Source organism: Plecotus auritus, assembly GCF_963455305.1.
Source record: "Plecotus auritus genome assembly, chromosome: 1".
NCBI classification, from domain to species: Eukaryota; Metazoa; Chordata; class Mammalia; order Chiroptera; family Vespertilionidae; genus Plecotus; species Plecotus auritus.
Window position 1 is genome coordinate 78,364,269 of NC_137770.1, and position 26,300 is coordinate 78,390,568.

At 35.8% G+C, this 26,300-nt stretch overlaps 1 protein-coding gene across 2 annotated transcripts in view; it reads left to right on the top strand.

Moving 5' to 3' along the window:
- Positions 1-26,300, top strand: part of AQR (aquarius intron-binding spliceosomal factor) — a 112,761-nt gene that overhangs the window by 72,812 nt on the left and 13,649 nt on the right. For both annotated transcript variants that reach the window (XM_080686507.1, XM_080686508.1), the window contains 12 exons: positions 1,568-1,809; positions 3,476-3,622; positions 4,400-4,469; positions 6,743-6,853; positions 9,576-9,685; positions 12,756-12,891; positions 15,135-15,344; positions 16,411-16,548; positions 19,396-19,467; positions 20,513-20,700; positions 21,290-21,461; positions 23,432-23,602. In XM_080686507.1, coding sequence (XP_080542633.1) covers positions 1,568-1,809; positions 3,476-3,622; positions 4,400-4,469; positions 6,743-6,853; positions 9,576-9,685; positions 12,756-12,891; positions 15,135-15,344; positions 16,411-16,548; positions 19,396-19,467; positions 20,513-20,700; positions 21,290-21,461; positions 23,432-23,602 — 1,767 coding nt within the window. The remainder of the gene's footprint in view (positions 1-1,567; positions 1,810-3,475; positions 3,623-4,399; positions 4,470-6,742; positions 6,854-9,575; positions 9,686-12,755; positions 12,892-15,134; positions 15,345-16,410; positions 16,549-19,395; positions 19,468-20,512; positions 20,701-21,289; positions 21,462-23,431; positions 23,603-26,300) is intronic.

Genomic DNA, 26,300 nt, shown 5'->3' on the forward strand with positions numbered 1-26,300 from the left:
CTGTTCTCCTCTTAGTCTGTCACCTGTCACCTGTTCTTCATACCCTTCCACTGGTCATTTCACTCTGCTTCTCAAAACATTTCTGTGACTACGTTAATGATGACATAAGTCAAAGCTTTTTCACAAATCCTTTACTTGAGCTAAATTGAAATGCCACTTTTCCTCCTTGAAACCTTTTCTAATGTCAAAAGTCTCACCTAGCTCAAATTGTGCTCCTGGTATATTTTGTAGTATTTTTTACTCTTTGCCATATTCTGCTTCTTTGTATCATTGTTAATGATATATTTTATCTCCCTACTAGAATCATAATTACCTTAGAGACTACTCAGTCTTATTCATCAAGTGAACATACTCATTTATCTGTTCATTCATCCCATCTTTAAACTGTTCTACATCCTTGCTCTCATGGAATTATATTCTAGTGGTGATTAGACAAATGGTAAATACTTAACCAAGTACATGAATAACAGAATATCAAGTAGGATAAGCGCAATAAAATAAAACAAAGCAATGTGGCCCTCACCGGTTTGGCTCCATGGATAGAGCCTCGGCCTGCGGACTGAAGGGTCCTGGGTTCGATTCCAGTCAAGGGCATGTACCTTGGTTGCGGGCACATCCCCAGTAGGGGGTGTGCAGGAGACAGCTGATTGGTGTTTCTCTCTCATCGATATTTCTAACTCTCCCTCTCCCTTCCTCTCTGTAAAAAATCAATAAAATATATTAAAAAAAATAAAACAAAGCAATGTGGTAAAAACGTGATTTACATGCATTAGCCTGTTATTTTCTTATCCTGTTGGATTGTATAGCATTTATAATGTAAGAATGGCTGGTTTCGTTATTTTAGTCTTTGACATTAATACCCTAGCCTTCTGATTTACATATGTGGAACAGATCACTTTTTTGGAATAATTATTGGAAAGACTAAGAATTTGCCTTGGCTTTTAGTAATTACTTTTGGCAATGTATATATTAACTACTGTAATGAACTTTCATTGTAGTTTTGATTCTTTCAACCTGAAATTTTACTTGACTTTTTTTTTTTATCACTCTCACTTTATTTTTCATATCTTATTTTGAACAATGCCAATTTTAATATGTGTTTCACAGTTGAGGCATACTAGTACTTTAACAAGCTTCTGGTTGTGTGTGTTCTTAGCATTGAGGAATTAAGGATTATAAAGGGGAGAAAACTCCAGAAGTTTCTAGAGGAAGTATGTTCTTTAAGGGTTTGTTTAATATTGCTTTCTTGCTGTTGTGTAGACCCAGTTGGATTTTCATCCTACCCTACCGAAGTCAAGTCTAATTCATTTATGACATTCTGTCTAAATGAACTCCTAATGGATAAACTGTTCTTGCTAAGTTTGGTCTTTTGTTTAACTCAGTGTATGGCATCAGCTTAAAATATAGCTGTTGATTCAGTCTAGCCAAGCACCTGTCAGCAAAAAATAGCTTCTTGCCCTGAAACAGTCGGGAATTCTGGATTAGTGCAGCCAGCTCTGCATTCCACTCAAGTGCACATGTTTGGGATGTCTTCTTGATACGGTCTTCTTCTGTTCTTTACTGGCAGGCTGTGCTGGAGACTATTCGGAACCTGATGAACACTGACTGTGTGGTACCTGCCTGGCTGCATGACATCATTTTAGGTTACGGGGATCCAAGCAGTGCACATTATTCAAAAATGCCCAATCAGATTGCCACCCTGGATTTCAATGACACATTTCTCTCCATTGAGCATTTGAAAGCCAGCTTCCCTGGTCACAATGTTAAAGTAACTGTGGATGACCCAGCTCTACAGATACCCCCTTTCAGGTAAAGTCCGAACTGTCCTCCTTCACGTTTTCTGTGGTCAGTCCAGTTGGGCCATTAGGACCATAGCTAAAGTACTAGTAAGTTTTGAGCATCGAGTCTGGATCTTGTTTGGGCAATCTGTACCTTCACCATATACTCACGGGGATGAATTTATTTTATTTGACTCTAGTTCTAATTATTTGTGTAGTAGTTATTTTGAGATCACAGTCAGAGTTTTGTGTGTTATAAGGGATCAGTAAATGCTTGTCTGAAGAGTACTACATAAATATATTTATAGCATTGCACTGAAGAAATATTTGTGCATAATATGTATAGTCTGGTATACTTCCTAATTAATACACATAGCCATGTGATTTTGAACTTTCTTTTGTTTTTTAAATTCTTTTATTTTTAACCTTGCTTGCTTTGACAAGTTTTAAATATTTGCAATATAGTTATATTTAATGTTAAAGGAGTTTTGGTTTTAAAATTTGAGTAGAAATAGGACAAAGTACCTGAAGCACCGACTGCTCTTCCCTGAGTTCCATCAGGCAGGTAGTGACAAAACACTCCATGTACCTTGGGTGGTAGGAAAGCACCTGCTTTCTCAGTTGGAAATTACAACATGTAATTTTAGTTAAATATAAATGTAATAATTCTACATATTAAAAACATGCATCCTTATAACACCTACTTAAATGTAGTCTTCCTCTATACTTTCCAAATCCTATTAATGGCAAAATCATTCTTCTAGTTACTCTGCCTTGAAATCTTGGCATTATTTTTGAATTTTTTTACTCCTCTAACTTCTGCTGTGCCTTATAGATTCTGCTTTAAGGATACTGTTTTATGTCACTCCTGACCACAGCCTCTCTAGGCCCTAAACACTTCAGTCTTAGGTGGCAGTGTCTTTCCTGCCTTTGTCTCCTCACTGAATCTATTACATGCTTTACTGCTAGAGTCATTCTGCTCCCTAACTAAGAAACTGAATTTTCCTGTTGCTTATCAAAATAAGGGCTAACCTCTTAGCCTCTTTGTTTCTTAGTACATGGGGTCGGGGCGGGGGGGCAGGTATTATCTGTCCTTTCAGAATGGGAAGACTGGAAAAAGTACACACAGAGAATTAATGTTTTATTTTAACTTTAGGTTTTTCATTCACTTCCCCAGGTACCTGTGGGGAGTTGCCTCCTGGGGTATCCCTGACCAGGGCTAATAACTTCTGCCTTAAAGGCTTGGTATTCCAAAGGTGCCATAATGAGGCTCCAGCCTTTCTCTCTAGCCTTAAATTGTGTCCCACACTCCAGCAAAGCTGCTGGTGCTTCTTTCTTCCTGGAGTGTCTTCCCTCCCATGTTTACATGTCTGAATTCTTTGAAACTCATCTTAGATGCCAGGAAGCCTTTTCTAATCAAATCAAGGACAGAGTGTATAGCACTTTACAGCACTTTACATGTGACTTAAGTATATGTTTCTTTGTTTATTTTCCCTTAATTGGATGACTTTTTCTAATCTGAACACCCTTAACACATTTTAATGTTTTTAATTCTGCTTTTCTTCAAAATTTATGTACAGATAGTGCGATCCTTTAGATCATAAATGTTTCTTATTGATCTGATTATTCTTTACACAATGTATGCACAATGATAAACATTGTTAATTGTAAAACTGAACAGAAGTTTGCTCTTGTAGGATAACTTTTCCAGTAAGAAGTGGAAAAGGGAAGAAAAGGAAAGACGTGGATGGGGAAGATGAAGACATTGAAGAGGCCAAGACCTTAATTGTTGAACCTCATGTTATTCCTAATCGGGGTCCTTACCCTTACAACCAACCCAAGCGGTAATTTTACTATCTGGGCTAATTCTAATAATTAATAATAGCTTGCTATTTCAAATGGATTTGTAATTTTTTATTTTTTTTATTTTCTGATTCTTTAAAAATCCCAGGAAATTCTGTTGCTATACCCTTTCCTTCTAGTCTATCAATTGGCTGAATAGCTCAGACATTTTTGGCCATTCTGTAGTCATATTTCAGGAAGAAACATTTTCAGGTACTATGAGAATGAACATTAGAGGGCTACCTTAACTTAAACACAGGGTTCTTACTTTATGACCATGTGTTACTTGTAACAGCTGCTCATTGCGTGTGTGCCATAACTAATACAGTGGCATGACATTTGGATTAGATTGTGAACTAGAACTTGGACACTTCAGATGAAGTCTGGAATGGGCTAAATATATTGAAAAATAACTAGTCTTCTCCGTCCACAAGTTTCATTCAGTTTTAATTCGTCTGTGGAAGGGTAGGGGTGCTGAGAGTCATTTAGAAGAGATTGTTAAGTCATGTAAGATGTAATTTCTAGAGACCTGCTGTACCACATTGGCTCATAGTTAACAGTGCTGTACTGTACACTTAAATGTTGTGAAGAGGGCAGATTTCTTATTATGTAATTTTACCACACATACACAAAGGGCCAGCCGGAGGGGGAGAAGAGACTGGGAGAACAGGAACAGATGCAGAGCAGATGTTTAGAACTCTGGTCACTGTTGTCTAAATTTTTACTGAATGTCATTCATCTGTGTTTTCAACCAACTTTTTATCTACTCTAATTTGCAGTAATACAATTCAGTTCACTCATACACAGATAGAGGCCATCCGTGCTGGAATGCAGCCTGGGCTAACTATGGTAAGAGCCTTATTGTTACACATGTTTTTACATGGATTCAGACTAGAAGTGAGAATCGGATTTTTATAGTGTGTTCTATTTGAAGCACAAAAGCCAAAATGAATTAAGTGTTTCTAAATGCTTGTGACATCTTATGCATATGGAGATCTTGCTACTCATTTCAGTGTTCATAAATAAAGCTTTATTAGACTACCACTATGCCCATTTGTTTATGTGTTGCCTGTGGCCACTCTTGTGTTACATCAGCAGAGGTTAAATGCTTACAGCAGAGATAATCTGGGCCACAAAGCCTAAAATGTTAACTTGCTAACCCTTAACAGAAAGTTCTACTGACAACTGATTTAGACATGTGTTTAATTTCCAAGTTTTGGGAGATTTTCTGTTACCTTCCAGTTACTGATTCCCAATCTAAATCCATTATAGTCAGGGAACATACTTTATATTATTCCAGTTTTTTTTGGTTTTTTTATTTTGTTAAGGTTTGTTTTATGACCCAAGATATGATCTATCTTGGAGAATATTCCATATGAGCTTGAAAAGAATGTGTATTCTGTTGTTTGGGGGTGGAGGAGTGTCCTATGTATGCCAATCAGATTAATTCGGTTGATAGTATTGTTCAGTACTTCTCAATCCTTGCTTATATTCCACTTAATATCAATTGATTACTGAGAAGAGGATTGAAGTGACAAAACACTCCTACTATAATTCTGTTTCTGGCTGTTTCTCCTTTTCAGTTCTGTCAGTTTTTGCTTTACAAATTTTACAGCTTTATGATATGTATACACACATTGTTATGTCTTCTTGGTGAAGTAATGTCTCTCTTCATCACTGGTAATTTTCTTTGCTCAAAAGTGTACTTTGATATTAATGTAGCCACTGCAGCTTTCCTTTGAATAGTGTTTATGTGATACATCTTTTCCCATCATTTTACTTCTAAACTACCTATTGTATTGGAAGTGAGTTTCTTTTTTTAAAAAAATATATATTTTATTGATTTTTTTACAGAGATGAAGGGAGAGGGATAGAGAGTTAGAAACATCGATGAGAGAGAAACATCAATCAGCTGCCTCCTGCACACCCCCTACTGGGTATGTGCCCGCAACCAAGGTACATGCCCTTGACCAGAATCAAACCTGGGACCCTTGAGTCCGCAGGTCGACGCTCTGTCCACTAAGCCAAACCGGTTAGGACAGAAGTGAGTTTGTTGTAGACAGTATATAATTGGGGCATGTTGTTCTATGAATTCTGGCAGTCTCAGTCTTTTAATTGGTGTGTTTAGACCCCAGGTAATGTATTTACTGATGTGTCTGGATTTAGATCTACCATTTTATTATTTATGTTTGTTCCCTTTGTTTTGTGTTGCTGTTTTTCCTTTCCTGCATTCTTATGAGTTATTTGTGTAGTTTGTAGTTCCATGTTTTTGTTGATTTATTTTGTTCATTTATTATATCTTGTATAATTTTTCTTAATGGCTGTTCCAGAGAATTACAGTATACATAACTTAACTCTTTACAATCTCCTCAATCCTTTATCTCAAGTTTCCTCTAGTATCATTTCCTTTCTGTCTGAAGAAATTCTTTCACCACTCTTAAGAGCAGGCCTGCTAGCAATGAATTATCTTTGGTTTCTTCATGTGAGAATGTCTCTAATTCACCTTTATTCTTTAAAGATATTTTCACTGGATATAGAATTCTACTTTGACAGGTCTTTCCTTTCAGCACTTTAAAAATGTTATTCTACATCCTTCTGGCTTCCATTGTTTCTGATAAGAAATACATAGTTATTTGAAACATCCTTTTGCTATGTAATGTATATGATTTTTTTCTAGTTGCTTTTAATAATTTGTCTTTAGTTTTCAAACATTAAATTATAGTGTATCTGGGCATAGATTTCTTTGGGATTATTCTGTTTGGGGTTTGCTGAGCTTGATACTGTGGATTTTTATGTCTTTTGCCAATTTGGGAAATTTTCAGCCATTATTCCTTCAAATACATTTTCTGTACTGTATAGTTTTCCTCTTTCTCTAGGACTTCAGTGATATGAATATTAGACCTTTTAATATTACAGATTCATGAGGCTCTGGCTATGACTTGTTTTACCCCTTCTTTCCTGTTTGTTATTTAGATTAGGTGACTTCTATTGATCCATCTGGAAGTTCATAGACTCTATCCTGTCTGTTAAACTATTAAACTTATCCAGGGGATTTTTAAACATTTTATCTTTCAGTTTTAGAATTTCCATTTAGTAGTTTGCTATGTTTATCTCCTTTTTAGGTTGTGGGCCCACCGGGTACAGGAAAAACAGATGTGGCAGTTCAGATCATATCCAATATATACCACAATTTTCCAGAGCAGAGAACTCTGATTGTTACTCATTCCAATCAGGTAAGAGAGAGAGAGAGAGAGAGGAAGGGTCTGGGAGGGGAGGAGAGGGGTGGAGGGGGGAGGGGGAGGAAAGGAGAGAACACGAGTGCACACACACACACACACACATATACACATAAATGTATAGAGTGGACCTGGGGGAGGTAAATAAAGAAGGAGCAGGAATGCATGGAAGCACAATGGAGATTTCTGCTTGTGTGATGACCTCATCATAGGTAAACAGAATACCAGGAAAGGCTAATGAGTATAGTGTTTGTTACTTAGTTATTCTTAGGTTATCACTGGTAAGGACTAGACTGTATTAAAGAAAATATAAAAACAACCTTTTCTAATTGAGGGGGTGTCAAATTGTGGAAAAGCTAAGCAGAATATTTAGATATGTAGTCAAATATTTGGATTAAATTGCTCCCCCCATCTTATGTACTGAGCTAGAGCTTTTACTTTGAAGCATTAGTAGCATTTTTCCTGCTAGTAGGACAAATATTCCTAAAAGACTGAGTCTAAACTGTATTACTGGATTGAACTTTAAATCTTTATGAAGTATACATATGAATATACATGGAAGTATACATGGAAGGACTATTTTAGGTTGCAGGTTCAATACATAAGGCTTTATAAACAGCTAAAGCAAAAAAAAACAAATTCCTTTTTTATAAATAATGGTTGAAAAATTATTTTTATGTCTGCCTGTGTGATGTGATAGCTGTCACTCATAGAAAGAAGAAAAACAAGTAACATTTATTAGTTCTCATGTAGAATGTGAAAGGCAGCTTTCAGAATGTTCAGCATGTTATGAACTTGCATGGTAGTCTGAACCTCTGAAGGTACTTATTTTCTCTGAATACATATTCATAATGGTGACCTGAGTTAACCAGTTCTGCAAAGAGTTGGTCTACAAAGAAGTACTGGGTTTTTAGAATGCTAACGTCATTTATTCTGTTTTTTCATCAACTTTAAATTAACAGGTTTTAAAAAACAATACTATTGTGTTTGTTCATATCATGTTTTTAGTAATGGTGGCATGATGTACTAAAATTGTGCCATGAAGAGGGTTGATTGAGAGTTTACCTTGATAAAAAAACCACACGTGTAGACTTATTTTTCTTCTATTTAATATTTAGTCTGTGATAATTTTTCTATTTGCAAATTCTTAGAATGAATAAAGAATAATATGTGTATTTTTTAAATATTTTTTTATTGATTTTAGAGAGAGAGGGAGAGGGAGAGAGGGAAACATCGATGAGAGAGAAACATCATCCATCAGCTGCCTCCTGCACGCCCCCTACTGGGGATCGAGCCTCCAGCCAGGCATGTGCCAAGACTGGTAATCAAGCCAGTGACCTCTTAGTGCATGGGTTGATGCTCAATCACTGAGCCACACTGGCTGGGCGATTCATGTATTTTTAAATAAATCTTGTCATAACTTGATAATGACTGTGTCCTCTATTAATGATTGACTTGAATAACACAGTTATAGAGAGGATTATTTTACAAAAATAGTCAAAGACATTGTTTCCTAAGGGCTTTTTTTGATCCTTAGATCATCAAATCATCCTTATTGATCTCTATCAAATTGTTAATTTTTTCACAACTATTTTGTTTGCCAGATCTCTATGTGCATATATAACTCAAGCAATTCTCCAACATCACTCTAATTCACAATGAAATCTTGCGGGTTTTTCTGAGATTTCAGTGGGAGTATTTTTGCCATCTAAATTTATGTTGTTCCTGAGCTTAGATGGCAAAAAGGTTGGATAGTGAGTAATGTGATGTGGTCTGATCAGTTGGGCCTTTAACTTTTGGCTGAAAAATATTAAGATTTTTGGATAGTTGGGAATTTTTCTAAAAATTATGTGTATCTCTTTAATTTCTGAACTCTAATTGGTAGAATTTTGATAGCAAAGGATGTTTATATTTATATTATATAACCTGGATGTTATGAGATTGGATGCTCACTTGATGGGCAGGCAGGGTTATACTGATGGTAAATTAAGAGAGATGTTTGAGTGAGGGCTAATTTTTAAATGATGTTTTTATTAGTGTATCTTCCCATACTATGAAACTTTCCTCATTCTGAAAAGCCTTGTAACTGCATATGTGCAGATAATAAATACTAGGGGACCCTAAATAAGAACATTTAATAGGTAGAAAGGAGTGGCTTCTGGATGGCTTTCATTAGAAGAGTTGGCTATAAATGAGTGCTCATTGTTGCATAGAGATCTTTAGACTTTCAGCCCAAGATTTGAATGATGCACTTTGCTTTTCACACTGTGGTCCTCTCGGTGCGTTCTACCTACACACTCAACTCCTGAGAGTCCTCCTCCAACCAAAAAAAAACTTCCCAGTTCTCTGCAATCCATGGAAATTTCATTGAGTGGAATAAAACCGGTGTGGTTATTCATCATTTTAGTAATTGTTATTACTTGGGAGAAATAGAAACTGAGCCCAAACCTTTTTTCATAAGTTAAAAGCAGAGATTTAGTGGTTAGATGATTTTTATGGTTTCCAGTTATTTATTTGGCCTAGTACACATAGGCAGAAATATCAGAATTCAATAACTGTAAATGGACAAATATAAGATGTTTCCTTTTTTGTTTTGATTTGATTCATATCTGACTGAGCAATGCTTCTTCTCTTCTGTCCTCCTAAATGTTGGTTGTTACTTTTAAGGGAGTGCTGATTCTTTAAAACTCACCATCATCCTTCTGGTTTTATTCTCTAGGCCCTGAACCAGTTGTTTGAGAAAATCATGGCTTTAGACATTGACGAGCGCCACCTCCTGCGTCTTGGTCATGGAGAAGAAGAGCTGGAGACGGAGAAAGATTTCAGCAGGTGAGCAAATGGCGATGAATTTTGAAATGATATACAAAAGAATCTTTAACATTCTCCTTTGTGTATGTCTAAGGCATCAATTAGGAAATTGATTCATTTAATGAAATGCAATTGAAGATTAATGGCATTATAAGCTTTGGAGTTGTAAATATTATTTCAGGCTCTTAATGCCAGTTTAGCTGGGCTATATGTTTAATACTAGAGGCCCGGTGCACAGGGGGTGGCCCTCAGCCCAGCCTGCACCTCTTCAATCTGGGACCCCTCTCGCAATCCGGGACTGCTGGCTCCTAACCCCTCTGCCTGCCTGCCTGATCACCCCTAACTGCCTCTGCCTGCTATCCTGATTGCCCCTGCCTTGCCCCCCTGCTGACCTGACCGACCCTAACTTGCTCCCCTGCCGGCCTGATCGACCCTAACTTACCCCCCCTGCCAGCGTGATTGCCCCTAACTTGCCCCCCTGCCTGCCTGATCGGACCCTAACTTGCCGCCGTGCCAGCCTGATCAACCCTAACTTGCTCCTCTGCTGGCTTGATCGCCCCTAACCACCTCTGTCTCGGCCCCCAGCCTAAGCTACAGTCTGGCCTCCCTCTGTGGGAGGTGACCTGGCGGATCAGGGGAAGGCTGCCGCTGCTGGCCTAAACCTAGACCCTTTGCAGCCGCACCTCGGCCCTTCGCAGCCACCCACAGCTGCCTGAGCCTGGGCCCTTTGCAGCCGTACCTCGGCCCTTCGCAGCCACCCACAGCTGCCTGAGCCTGGACCCTTCGCAGCCGCGCCTCAGCCCTTCGCAGCCTCACACCCTCCGGCCACCAGCCTTGCTGCAATCGGAGCCTGTGGGCCACGGGGGAGGGCCCAAGAGGTGTTCCATGCACCTCATGGTGACCGGTTGTTTGATCATTTTGGTCGTCACCTTTGGTCATCCCTCACTCTCCCCCCTGCCGGCTTGGTCACCCCACGCAGCCAACTTGGTTGGTCGTCCCTCTGGTCGTGACAGCCCCTGGCTCTTTATATATATGGATTGCATATTGTAGAGTGACTAAAATTTTAGCACTCAAAGTTCTTTTGCTGTTAGTATTCTTTTTCCTTCAAAGTTGCTTTATAATACCTCATTCATTTGAATTCAAATCCAATTTTAAAGCATAGTTTTAGACAGAAGGCATAATTAACAGCTGCACATATTTAATACAGCCTTTGGGTTTGAACATGACCTTTGACTAAATTGACCATAGACATCAAAAGAGCTAAAAGAGTGTTAAATTATTATGTTGCACCTACTTTGAATTCTTGTTTTACAGAGCTTACCAAACATTTGTTAGCTTCTAAAAAGTCAGAGGGGGGAAAAATAAGCCAGAGAGCAAAGAACAACACACATTAAGTTATTTGGGGCTTTGATTATTAATTTTGGATCAGCCAATGATATTTCTCTGAATTTTTCCCATGAGTATTTCCTCATATTAAACCTAACTTACTAGAGGGCTAGCGTCTGACTTACTAGAGGGCTAGAGTTCACTTACTCAGTGAACATACAGATACTGATGGAATGCTAAATATTTTACTTATAATTGTATTGCAGTGGAATTTATAGTTTTTAAAGAATATTATAATAGAGCAGAAGTAGGATTTTAAAAATGGTTTTAGGTACTACTGAGTTTCTAGACAGAAAAATACTTTTGCTTTCTGATACACAAACAAAGCCCCAGGTCTTGTTAAGTGTGTGCTTGATCAATTGGGCATATTCTTTCATTTCTCTCCCTTTGTTGTAACTAAAAAGAAAAATAGTGAATATTGTTTCATAATAAAAGTGATATCATTTTTTATAAAGAAAAATGTTAAATCTAATGAGACAGTACAGATGGAGTGATCATCCATAATTTTACTAATCCAAAACAAGTGTTTGATAGTCTTTTTTTTTAAATAATAAGCTGTAATTTTGCTAATTAATTATAATTTTATACATTGCCTTTTTAAATTAATAGTTTTAAATAATAGTTTTAGATTTACAGAGTAATTGAACAAATATCACATAGGATTTTATTATATATTGCTTTTTAAATTTAACATTATATTACAAGATTTGGCATTTTATTACAAACTCTTTATAAGCATTCCCATTTTTTTTTCTCATTACCAAAGTGTTCATTGTAGGAAACATTTTAAACTATAGATAAGCACAGAGAAAAAAAATTACCTGCTATGATGTTGATACCTTCTAAGTTGGAAAATTCTTAAAAACATAGACCATGTCTTATCCCTTTTGTATTCTTGATCATTGCTTGCTGCCTCAGAGGTCAACTGAACTCTAGAGTGGCCAGGAACATGACTTCTTCCTTTGTCAAATCTTTAAACATGAGAACTTCAGTGTTTAAAAACTGTTTTGTTCTTTTTTATTAGTATAAGGTCATAGGGGGCATTTTGTTATAGTGGAAAGAGTATGTATATAGCCTTTGGAATGCAATTCTGGTGCCACTATTAACTATATATCTCTTTCCAAATTTTATATATACTGTCCAAATTTTAGGTTTCTTACATATTCACGAAATGTTTGTGAACCTACTAGGTTCAGGTGCCAAACCGCATGCTGGGATGACAAGGAAAAATACATTGCCTTTCAAAGCCTTTAGAACAAATCTACATTTGTGATGGTATAAAACAGTGCTATTCAAAGCAGTCAGTGAGTAAATTGTATGTTCTTGGTCTGATGAGATGAACTAGCACCAGAATGCACTGTACTGTTTGCTTCTTTGTGAAGAACTTGTTATGGGGAAAAAAAAAAATGATAGCTGAACTTAAATGGTGTGTTTAATGATGTCTTTGATTTTTTTTCCTCACAGACCACTAACACATTTGTAGGTATGTACTGATCCATAGGGTGCACTTTAAGTAACTTTGGTGTGAAATGATCCAAGAACTACTGCTTATAGTAAAATATAAACTATGTTTTCTGTTTTGTTTTGTTTTTAATTTGGCTGTTTATAGTTTCTGATATGATTTTTCTTGAATATTTTGCTGACAATTTCCTTTCAAATCTCTTCATTACATAATTTTACCTTTTTGCTTAATTGTAATTTCTAGGTATGGAAGAGTTAATTATGTCCTGGCTCGAAGAATAGAACTTTTAGAAGAAGTCAAACGATTGCAAAAAAGCCTAGGGGTTCCAGGGGATGCTTCATATACTTGTGAAACAGCAGGCTATTTCTTCTTATATCAGGTAGGAAGTTAAGAGTTTTTAAATCATACTTCACTTGTATGATCTTCAGTTGGAAACTGAAATGGGTTTTTGAAAGCTTTTTTTTTTTTTCAGGGGGTAGATTGAAATACATGCTATTGCCATAGCAATATTGTGAACGTTAAATTTGTTTTCCCTGTAATCTTCAATTTTCTTTGCAAACTTTGCTTGATGACCCTTTCAATGAAAGGCCAATGTTGGTACTTTAAAATTTTTTCTTTCTTCCTTTTTGCTATTATAAAAGTTTCTAGTTATTCTCTTTTTTTTTTCCAAAAATATAAATATCTCAGCTACCTAATGGTAACAAAGTGCAGTTTTGAAACTTACTTTTACTATGAATATTAATCAATTAATAAAGAAAAACATGACCTTTTAAATTTCCAGAAATAAATTATGTTTTAGAATTAATTTTAAATAGAAAGGAGTTTAAGTTAAAAATTCTTTTGACTTCAATTTAGAGGTGTGCTCTTTTACAAATGAACTTCAATAGCCAGTTGGTTTCCTAGTAATTTTAAATGGAATAAAGCCTAATCAAATAATGAAGACTTTGTATAACTTTGTTCTCTTTATACTAATGCTATTTGTATATTTTAGGTATAAATTGTAACAATGAAATTTTAAAATGTATATGAAAGAATGGGTTTGTGCTCATTATAAGTGAATATACACAAACCACGTGAGCCCATTTAAAATGAACATATTTCATGTTTTCTTATGAAACAGGAGAGATATGCATCCTCCTGCAAAGTAGTCTGCATTAGACTCAGACTGTTTAGAAGTTTGAAGAACGGAGTAAAGATCATGCTTAAATGCATATTTGGCACAAAACAAAAATCACTAGGCTATCAGTCAAAACTACGTGTTTTTTAATTTAATTTTTAAAAAATTTTCAACATGTAAGACTCACATGAGGAAAGTTGTTTGAGAGGAAATTCTCAAGCTCTGTCCCCAGAGAGTCTCTTTCAATATAGGGTGGCATCTAGGGATGTACATTGTTATTTAGCTTCTCAGCTATTCTGCTTAAGGAACACACTTTGAGAAAAACTGGGATTGTAATGGAAAAAGACCTGGGAGAAGCACAGAGATTGAGATGAATTAAGTAGGAACTTTGTGGTAGAGGCATAGTTAACATTATGCCAGGATATAATTGAACTCTATCACAAAAGTCATAGAATGAGCTTTCAAATGTGTACTCAGCTTAACCAGAAGTTCTTTATAAATGTATTAAAGAGAATTGGAAAAATTATAAAGGTCAGGGAGAAGGGTTAAGTGCCAAATTGATTTAAAAACTGCTAAAGCTGAACTTACCGTATGGAGAGAAATTGAGATTAAAAAAAAAAAATAAGGAATTTCATTAAGCCTTTTGCATAAATTCTTGCATAAATGGAGAATCTTAAATGTTTGAGGTAAAGTCTCATGAGATGACCCTGAAGTTTTTTCCCCTTTCTAGATTTTTGGTTAAAGAACCTTTTTCCTATAATCTTAAAGGTAAAGTTACTTTTATAAAAGAAGGGCAGTCTAGTCCTTCAGTGCCTTTGCTGCCTTAAAACGACATGATTTAGTCAAGTTAGGTTTCAAGGTAAAGACTTGTATTTTAGTTTCTTAATTCATCATTTGTTTAGCTGTTAGTTTGTTTTGTTTTTAATGTAGGCCATTTCCCTTGGAGGATTGGCCTACCGCTTTTAGAAGTTTGCATTTATAATAACTTAAAAATGTCTCTAAAAAGTGATAACTTCCTATGTTTATATGATTAGTGAACTCTAAATGTAATTTTTCTAAATCAGTAATATATCCATTAAATAATATGGATACCTAATTATTTACTAAATTAAATAATTTAGTACCTAATTAATAATGAAAAGAATTATGCTTCTTTAGGCCTACTTTATGATATGTTTAAATTCTTAGGAATTAAGTCTGATTAACTGGATTGTATGGATGTTTGCATAAGCTATGTTTATTTTCCTAAAATAGTCTCTCAGTGTCCCTCCTCCCCCCGCTTCTGTAGGAATTCAGGGCCTCTGAACTGCTTCGAAGTGGATTGGACAGATCTAAATACCTTTTGGTGAAAGAAGCCAAAATAATTGCCATGACCTGTACTAATTTTGGGTTAAAGATTGCTTTTCTTACCTTTTACTCAGCAGACCTCATTTTTACAAAATTTCTCTTTTATCATTTAAAACATAATTAGCTGGCAAATTTAACCTCAAGTCCTTTTTTTAAAGGTAATGTCTCGCTGGGAAGAATATATCAGCAAAGTGAAAAATAAAGGTAACGCATCGCCAGATGTCACGGAAGTCTCCACTTTCTTCCCTTTTCATGAATACTTTGCAAATGCTCCTCAGCCCATTTTTAAAGGTCGGTCTTATGAAGAAGACATGGAAATTGCTGAAGGATGTTTCAGGCATATTAAGAAAATCTTTACCCAGCTTGAGGTAAGGATTCTCAAGTTCTTCTAACTTTCCTTTAAAGGTTTTAAGTTCAGTTGTTGGTGGTTTTTTTTTTTATGTAAAGTAAATGAAATATTCAAATCTGACAAACCAGATTATTACTTTTAAGTGAGCATATTGAAAATATTTATAGTTCTAGTTCAAGAAATAAGTAATATTTAATATGAATTGAATGCCCGTTATTCTGGCTTTTCTGGTGTCAAAGTCTTAATATTTGAGAAAGGGATGCTTGCATCAGGAGATTGAGCAGTGGTTCTTTGTGTTGGAATTTGAGACTGCCACGTGGGCATTCTTAGTTCTTCATGCCTCTTCTTCAGTAGGCAAGTGAGGTTGCTGGTTAGCCAGGATGGTTGATCCTGATTAGTTAGGTGAAATAAGAATCACCACTATACAAAGAATATGTTTGAAGAAGAATGTGTCTGGAACCCAGGGACCCCTTTCATTGCTTTTCTGCTCCTCTGTCACCTGTGTACTCAGTCCACTGCGTTAAATTCACCTGTGTTATGAATACTTGAAATAGTTTCAGTTTCCTGGAGGGACCTTGAGTAATATAAATATAGTGGTAATTTACCTTGTATTCAGTATTCTTGGGGTTTTTTGTTTGTTTGTTTTTCAATCCCCACCCGAGGGTGTGCTTAGGAGAGGAAGGGGAAGAGAGAGAAAGAAAAGAAACATTGATGTGAGAAAAACCTCTATTGGTTGCCTCCTGTAAGGGCCCAACCAGGGATTGAACCCACACCCCTTTGGTGTATATGACAATGCTTCAAACAGCTGAGCCACCCAGCCAGGACTAGTATTCTTGTTGATAATGCAAATGTTTTACCTTTTATAAAAACACAGTCCAAATTGTAGCTTGACTGTCAGCTATTATTTGAATTCATTTAGTACCTAATTAATAATGAAAAGAATTATGCTTCTTTAGGCCTACTTTATGATATATTTAAATTCTTAGGAATTAAGTCTGATTAACTGGATTGTATGGATGTTTGCATAAGCTATGTTTATTTTCCTAAAATAGTCTCTCAGTGTCCCTCCTCCCCCCCTTCTGTAGGAATTCAGGGCCTCTGAACTGCTTCGAAGTGGACTGGACAGATCTAAATACCTTTTGGTGAAAGAAGCCAAAATCATTGCCATGACCTGTACTCATGCTGCCTTAAAACGACATGATTTAGTCAAGTTAGGTTTCAAGGTAAAGACTTGTATTTTAGTTTCTTAATTCATCATTTGTTTAGCTGTTAGTTTGTTTTGTTTTTAATGTAGGCCATTTCCTTTGGAGATTGGCCTACCGCTTTTAGAAGTTTGCATTTATAATAACTTAAAAATGTCTCTAAAAAGTGATAACTTCCTATGTTTATATGATTAGTGAACTCTAAATGTAATTTTTCTAAATCAGTAATATATCCATTAAATAATATTATAACCATATGATTGTCTAACCAAATTTTAATACTTATTAAGGTAGGTTAATATATTTTCACTATATGAACAATATCTGAACAGAACTGAAAGCTATAAAGATAACATTTGGTTATTTTTTTCACCTATTAAATAAACATGTATATGCTTGCATTGTTCATGCTTTAAGCACACATTCAGACCCAGTTATTTGTTCATTCAATAAAGAAAAAGCCTTCCATGTGAGGACATGGAATATTCTTATTTAGACTGTAAGGATGAGATATTAAATTATTTAATCACATGATAAAGACCAGAGAGCTAAAGGGCATGGTATAGCCCAGCCGTGGGCAAACTACGGCCCGTGGGCCGGATCTGGCCCATTCAGCTGTTCTATCCGGCCCGCGGAGCCGAAAGATCGGAGGGTTCTCTTGCTCTCCCCTCCGCTCCTTTACTTTGAATTTATATTAGTTCACACAAACACTCCATCCATGCTTTTGTTCCGGCCCTCCGGTCCAGTTTAAGAACCCATTGTGGCCCTCGAGTCAAAAAGTTTGCCCACCCCTGGTATAGCCTGTGACTCAGTTGAAATGGAATGTAATAATTGAGCAAACAAATTTGAATTTGCAGACTGTGACTTTGCTAGTGAAGTAGATTTTATTTCAATGCATATCATTTAACTTCCCTGCAACTGATTTATCTGTGTTTGTTTAAAATATGGTTTCTGTACTAGTTTGAATTCAGAATTCGCAAAGTATTTGTTGTTGATGAAAGTAACTGACAAATTTTTTAGTGTTATGCATTCACTGAAAGATAGGTGTTAAGTAAATTGAAGGTGATAGAATTGTTGTCTTGGATGAAAGGTTTTTCAGCTGCAATTAGGACAATAATGTATTAAAAGGTAGTGTGAAGTTACCCTTTTGAAAATTATTTAACTTTTTCACCTAAATATTTTATTCTTGGGGCTGACATAAAATACACTTTGAGTTTTATATTAAGTCAAACAGTTCAATAACAAGGGGAGATGATGGATGTAGTTGTAATTAGCATGTTATGCGTGCATGCAGCTTTCCACATGCATATTCCAGAACACATTACTTGTAGCTTATCACATTTTCATTATTCATTTCTATACTTACATTGTGCTACACACCTAAAGATTGTTAGCATGAGTGCTGATAGTATCTCTTAGATTTAAAGTTTTATTTTTATCCAATTTATACATGTGTATCTGGTTTAAGAGCTTAAAAACCTTATAGATCTGCTTAAAATTTTAAAAAGGTAGTTCCCTCTTCCTTGATCCTCCCCAGTTATCCAGTCTTTAAACTCTTAGGTTTTCCTTAGTTGTTTTAATCTATATCAATAAAGAATATTAGATTTCCATGTTAGGCCTTGTCTTTTGACTCCGTGCTGTCCCCAGGGAGGCATGTGTGCACATTCCCAGTATAGTTATGTCACAATTTTGCTTTGTGATTAAAATCTCCTTTTTAAAAAGCAGAATCTATAGTGAAACCCGTTTTAGATTGGGAGGTCAGAGGAGGCCTAGACACATTGGGGTTTAGCCTGATACTTTCAGAATGAGAAAGAGCCAAGCAGACAAAGTGAAGAGAGGATAGCATGAAGAGGACTAGAAGCAGGAATGGTTTTGCCATTTCTGAGAAGATGAACTAGTTCAACATGGTTGAAGCATAATAATGAGGAGAAAGGTGACATATAAAGTACAAGAAGAAGGCAATGCCCTAAGTTAATTCATCTCTTGTGTGCCACATTATAATGGATTTTTTTCCTAAGACAATGAAATGTTTGACACCAGGGAGGTGAAGTGATTTGATGACTGCTTTATCAGTGATGTAGGTAGTATAAGACAGGAGGGGAGTAAAGAGATTGCTTGCAGTAGACAGAGTAGTGGCTTAGACTAGAGTGATAGTGGTAGTAGAAATGGAGAAAAATGAATAGGTTCAAGAGGGAGTTCTTCAAGGTAAAATTGACATACTTTGGTGATATATTGAATGCCAGGGGCTGAATCAGGAGATTGTTGAGTGCTGGTTAGGATTCATAAGGAAAAAAACTCACCCTAAAATACTACCTATGGTAAGAGTACCAGTGGATGAGAATTACAAATTAGTTGTTACAGAATGGTCATGGGGATATAAAGTACAGCGTAGGAAATATAGTCAATAATATTGTAATAACTATGTATGGTGCCAGTTGGGTACTGGAACTGTCAATGGGAAAACATATCATTGGCTAGCCACTATGCTGTACACCTAAAACTACTACAAAATAATATTGAATGTAAATTTTAAAAAAATTAAAAAGAAGTACCAATGAAAGTGACCTCGTATATAATCATAAATTGATTTGCTTATGTAGAACTTAAAGAACTGAATTGATATTGTGGTTCAAGAAATGATATACAGGATCTCATGAAGGTAGAGTTATATATTTAGGGGGCTTCCCTGAGGTTAAAGACAACTTGGAGAGGCAGAGGCATAGTGATAAATAAGATCGTGAACTTTCTGTTTGAATGATTTATTACTTTTATCTGAAATTATTTAGTTGTTTTGCATGGTTGTGGTTATGATGGTATGTGTGGCTTTCAGGCTGTCTTGCTGACAGACTTTCCTTCTCCCTTTCTCAGTATGACAACATTTTAATGGAGGAGGCTGCTCAGATCCTAGAGATAGAAACGTTTATACCTCTTCTTCTACAGGTAAGATACTGAGATCTGAGACACAGAAATTTGCAGGGGCAGCATCAGAAAGCTAGATAATTTTAGGGTGCTAATTGCCTAGTTAGGTATTTTCTTTAACATCATTATGTTTGATATGCTATTTTAAGCCTGGAAACTTCCTTTAAAATATTCACTGGTTATTTAGTAGTTTGTATTGTTTCTTGGAGTACTATTTAAAAATTCTTTATCTATGTCTACTTTTTGAAAAAACGAAGTAATTTCAATAAAGAAAATTGCATTTTTATGGTGTAAGGAGGAAAGATAGGCTTTTTTTTTTTCTTTCGTTAAAGTTGTTTTTAGAATTCTTTTTGTTTATTGGGTGCAGTGCTTTACTTTATTTTATGCCTAAATCTTTTGAGCTAAATGATAATGTTTAAGTATGTTTCTTATTGTACAATATTCTTTACAATGAAAGCATTAAAAACAAAATGTGGAATTCTAATTTGAGAATCAAGATTGCTCTAACTTTATAGATAAATTGGGTTCCAAAAATAGTTTTTTGTGAGCCAAGTTATTTGGGACTTGAAATGTATTTTATCAGGGTATGTTTCAAGAATAAGGAGACACATAGAGGAAGAAAGTGAAATCGTCACATAGGAAATTAAAGAAGGGGTAATTTTTACTGCGTTGGGGGTTCAGAACTGGCTCTCGGCATAATTGTGATACAAGGGTTTATGTTGACCTGTATGGGCATCTGTTTCCTTCTGTGTACTTTTTGTCTAGTTCTGACCTATACTTCCCAGAACTCTTTGGATTACCCTAAATGTTAAAATAGGATAATTCCATGCTTGCCTTCTCAATCCTCCATTCTTCCTCACATGCCATCAGCCAGATGCAATGGCACCTATACTTGATTCACAAGTCATTGTATGAATGTGCCAGAGTCCTCTCTGTGGAACAGATGAATATGAAGATTTAGTAAGCCAATGAAGCCATTTAGCAAGAATTTGTGCAATAAGTAGGAGACTAGCAGGATAATCTATCAGTTAGAATATTTTGCCATTTCCTCACTTGTCATTTCTAGAATCCTCAGGATGGTTTTAGCCGACTAAAACGATGGATCATGATTGGTGATCATCACCAGTTACCTCCGGTCATTAAGAACATGGCCTTTCAGAAATATTCCAACATGGAGCAGTCTCTCTTCACTCGCTTCGTCCGGATTGGAGTTCCTACCGTGGACCTCGATGCCCAAGGGAGAGCCCGAGCAAGGTAGGGGGTTATTCTAAGTTTAAGGGTGCCAGCTCGGTAGTCCGGGTATTTGATAGCATCTTCTGTATACACTCTCAGCACTCCCTGCTGTCCAGGAACTGCCACCTCAGTATCTGAACACACCTTTATTGCCTTGGCATGGAGTGTGACTTTTTTCCACTGTCCTTCTCCTTTTTTTATGCCCCCAAAGATATGCAGTTAATATCATTTTGAAATATAAAGCAAAAAGTGAACAAGAGGAGAACACACCAATTTTTGCTTCATAAAGTGTACAGGCCCCATCTCATAGTTACCTCAAAATTTTTCTGAATTTATGGACTTTTCCCTGCTCTTTGATTTGAGTGAAGATAGCATGGCCTCAGAGAGCACTTTGGAGCTGTCACTTCTGTACTACCGTCTGCCCTCTGATTTGGTTAGTTGAAGTAGGGAGGCAAAGGATGAAAAAGCATTAATGCTAGAGAGAGGAGCACAAAGTGGGAGCATGAAAATTAAGAGGAAGAACACAGTTCCTTAGAAACACCCTATCTATGTTAAAAGGGATTTTACCTTGCTAATATTTCCTGTTTGGGGGGGCTTTGTCTTTGGAAAGCTTGTGCAACCTGTACAACTGGCGATACAAGAAACTAGGCAACTTACCCCATGTGCAGCTCTTGCCGGAGTTTAGCACAGCAAATGCTGGCTTGCTGTATGACTTCCAGCTCATCAATGTTGAAGATTTTCAAGGAGTGGGAGAGTCTGAGCCTAATCCTTACTTTTATCAGGTAAGGAAAAAAAGTAAGACTTTTAAGTTTATTTTGCATTTGGCAGGTGGAACTACTACCTAAATCAGTGAGTGATACGAACCATGTGGCTAGCATTAAATGAAGGAAAGTTAGATCCCCTCCTCACACACAGCACAAAAAATTTAATTTCAGATGGATTAAAGATACATACACAAAGGGAACTATAAGAAAACTTTCTAGAAAGAAGAAAATACTGATGAATATATAATGCTGGGGTGAGAAAGAGCTTATTAAGCTTGTTACCAGAAGCAAAAATCATAAAGAAAAATACTGGTTTGAGAAAAAAAAATTATTTTCAACATTTAACAAACAACAGGTTGAAATCTGAATTTATATAGAACTCTTATAAATAGTTTTTGCTTTTTTTAAAATCAGCTCCCCAACAGAAAAATGCAATAAGGACAAGAATATGCAATTCTCACACACTCACAAATATAGATTTATAGCAAGTACAAATCACTGGCACATATTTTCACCTCTGATACTATTTGTTGGTGTAGGTTTGGGGAAATTCAATACTCATGCAATGCTAGTAGGAAAGTAATTTGGAAGGCAGATTGTCAGTATGTATTAAAAGCACAATGTTCTCACTTCTAGTAATTCTTCCTAAAAAAAAATTAGATGAATTTACAAAGGATTTATATGCTAAAATGTTTATTTTATCTTTTTCTTTCACTACAAATTATTTCAGAAATTAGAAACAACCTAAATGTCTTATCAGTAGAGATTAATTAAATTGTTACCTATTCCATATAATGAAATACTGAATTGCCACTAAGAATGACAACATTATAACCCGGTTTGCTGGCAGGAAAAATGTTTATGCTGCATTAAATGAAAAAAAAAAAAAAAATCAAGTTGTAAGTATATCTGTAGTGTTTCATTTTATTTATAAAAAGGAACAGAAAAACAAATATATAGAAATATATATTGGTAATCGGTACAAAAAGGCCTGGCAGCATTTACACCAAAAGATTTCTTTTACCTATATTAGAGCTGATGCTTAAATAAATGTAGTTTGCTGTTGATAAGATTTACACAGTCATGCGGCTTCTTTTCCCTGCTGTCTTCCAAAGAACCAGAAGATTTAAGAGATAACAAGTTGTGCGAGTGTCATGAGTGTCACAGAATATAAATGGCTTTTTTGAAGGTCTTCCTGTAATTTTCCTGTTGCCTTGACACGAAATGCAGCTTCTTGTCTTTCTTTTTTGATTTATGTGTTATGCTTCTTTCTCCTTTTACTTTCTTCCCTCATCTCTTACTCCTTCCATCAGTCTCTCCTAACCTGCACTAAGCAGCCTGTGTGTCCTTCCTGACTTTCAGGCTCAGGGGACCTCCTTTCCTCCAACTTTGACCACTCCCTAAAGTCAGCCAAACTGTCTAATATGAGGCCACATCCTCTTTCCACCTAAAGTAGAGGTGGCAGCCATCATAAGAGAACAAACACAAAACACAAAAATACTGTGAAGTCTGAAGAAGGAAAAGCATGGTATAAAAATTAAAGGCTGACTACAGTACTGCTAGATGTATGTGTTATTAGACTGAATCTTATACTGGCTTCTAAGCCAGTTGCCTCACCCCTTTATGTTAATGTTTCTTTCCATAGCCTTTGTTCTAATACCCTGCAGCAGAAAATTATCGATCTGCATTGTGATTGTTGTGGACCCAAAAATATTAAGTCTTTAAGTTGGTAACTTTTATTTTATGATGTTTATTACAAATATATTGCAAATGTCAAAGGGTAATACTTAAAATATTCTGCATTTATTTATCAATGTTACTCTAGGATAATGTTACTCATCAGTTTCATGTAAGGTGTTCACTTGTCCAAATTATTAACTCTTCACCACTTGAAGTGTGATAAATGAACAAATTGTGCTAGTTGGTTAACTATATAAAATTGAAAGAAAAAAAAATAAATGCACGGTCTGATTATGTTTGCCTTGCAGAATCTTGGAGAGGCAGAATATGTAGTGGCACTCTTTATGTACATGTGTTTACTTGGTTACCCTGCTGACAAGATCAGTATTCTAACAACTTATAATGGGCAAAAGCATCTTATTCGTGACATTATCAATAGACGATGTGGGAGCAATCCATTGATTGGAAGACCAAATAAGGTAATTTTATGAATATAATACATATATTCTCTTATTTATGATATTGGTAAGATGGAAAGATTTGTATTTATTATGAGTTATTTATATTGTGCCACTTTGTCTCTTTGCTATCTCCTTTTAAGATATGTGAGAAAACGCTGTCATAGGAACTATAAGTAATTCTCTGACAAACCTATCTGTCAGTGTTGTTGGTTTGCTTTGCACTTCTGTCTCAACTACCACACTGAAAATTTTTATAGATAGTAATCAGAAATAAATGTTTATAACATTTTTGTTGGCAAAATGATGGAAAATAAAATTAGATTTATTTAGGCATTATTCGAGTAGAGATGGGAATTGTATCACTTTTTGTTTTGTTTGCAAAAGTATAATTTGTTCTGTCTCTTTTTGTGTGTATATAGGGAAGTGTTTTTTCTTGAATTTTAAGAATTGTGAAGTGCCTCCAGACCTAAGATTTTTTTTTTGTAAAGGTTTTTTTTTTTTTTATTATGTGTAACATAGGCACAATTACTTAAAGTTAATAAATTTTATATAAGGAATTTCACATGTTGTGATTCCTTCCACTGCCTTAGTTCCTCCTGAGTTTGAGTCTTAATCCCTTTTAAAAATAATTCTTGCTCAATTCATAGTTATCACATCAGTTAGTCTTATATAACAGGAACATAAGATGATCATGTGATCACATCATACTGTCTGGTCACTAGCAACCCAGAACAGAACATCTGCAAGACTCCAGAGATCTCAGACAGCTGTTGGAAAATCTCACTGATGGCTATTACAAAATCACATATAACTTGTGTTTTATTTATATTGGACAGATCTGATCTAGGCAACAAAAATAAGTAAGGGCTCATAAAATGTTCCCAATAGGCCAAATGCTAGCAATGTAGCAGAAAGAAAACTTAGTAGGAAAAATGTTTTGTGGTCATGTCCACAGCAAATGAGATGTGGGGGAGTAATATAAAACAAAATAAATATGCTTGATTTTGTCAATAAAAGGTTGAAAATTGGAAAGAATAACCAAACAAATATATTAGTAATGATGAGGTTAGGACTTTGGTTGTGAATATGGCTGTGTAAAAGCTCTTTCACCTTTTCTTGGAAATAATCCAAAAGTAAGAGGAAAATGGGAAGAAGAGAAGACAAACTCCATTTTTAGTGAGATAACACAGAAAGGGGTGACTAAAATCATGAAGGAAATAGGGGAAGAAGGGAATTTAGGGACCGGTCTTGAAAGTGCCTGCAAGTGTGCACTTCATGAAGGTGAGTGGCATACTCTGAAGTAGAAGAGCCACATTCCTGTTTCTGAACAATGGATTCAGAAATTGGGGTGAGCAGACGCCTTCCTGGTCCCAGATTGGTTCAAAGAAACCTCTAGGTGAACTGTATGTGCCATAGCTTTATTTGCAAATAGACTGTCTCTATAGTAGCAGAAGAAAAGAGAACCTTCTATTGTGAAAAACAAACAAAACAAAAAAACCACCATCCAGTCTTTAGAACACAGTCCTGCTCACCCCACCCTAATCACTTGCATAGTAAGTGGGTAAGGAAATCCACTTACTTAGTGGTAAAATAGTGGGAAAGAGGAAACTAGTACAAGCTCAATTTATACAGGAAAAAAAATCAGGTAAAGAGCATCAAAACATACTAATTGACAAGATACATGTTCCAGAGAAAAACATGTTGGCCTGGAACAGATGAAATTTTGAATACACATGTAGCTTTGAATTTTAAAGTACTTTAATGAAGTAACCATATCTGAGAGGGAGGGCTACAAAGTAGAGAATTAAAGAACTCGGCAAGAGACAAAATATGAAATGGAAGAAAATAAAACAAAATTATAGAAATGAAGATAAAATTGAAAGGACTATGGTGAGGAATAGACACTTCATAAGGGGTATAGACAGTGAAAATTGAGAAGCTAATAACTTTGAAATGTAGAAAGTTTAGAAATAGAAGAAACTCAATATCTGAGTTCTTTTATTTATAAATAACAGAAAAACTTAATGCAAATAATAAAGACAGTTACTCCCTCCCTTAGCAAGATGAAAGTAGCATGGCTCCAGGTTAGAGGGACTTGGTGATGTAGTCAGAGACCAAGTTTTATTTCATCCTCCTGCCGGCCCTTCTCATTTGAGATAAGCTCTCCACATGGTGAGGATGGCAGCAGAATTTCCTAATATAACACCCACACACAAGAGCAAAGCACTTGAATTCAGAATATATGAACTTCTGTAAAAGTCACTGTTAAACGAAGACAACCCAATACTAAATTGGCAAATGTATTGAACAGATATTTCACACAAGAAGACATGTGAATGGCAAATAAGCATGTGAAACAGTGTTTTCCATCATTTGTTGTTAGGGAAATGCAAATTGAAACTATAGTGGTATACCACTATGTACCCTGTAGAATGCTAAAATTATAAAGATTGACATATACAAAGTGTTGGCAAGGATGTGGAGCGACTGGAATTCTGGAACTGGAATATTGCTGATGAATGTTTAAAGTGGTACCACAACTTTAGAAACAGACAGTTTCTTATAAAGTTACACATGCACCTTCTACACAGCTCAGCAATTTCACTCTGAGCTTTTATCCAACAGCAGTGAAAACATGGCACAAAAATATTTATATAAGAATGTTCATTGCAGTTTTATTCAAAATAGCCCAAAACTAGAGGCAATGCAAATGCCA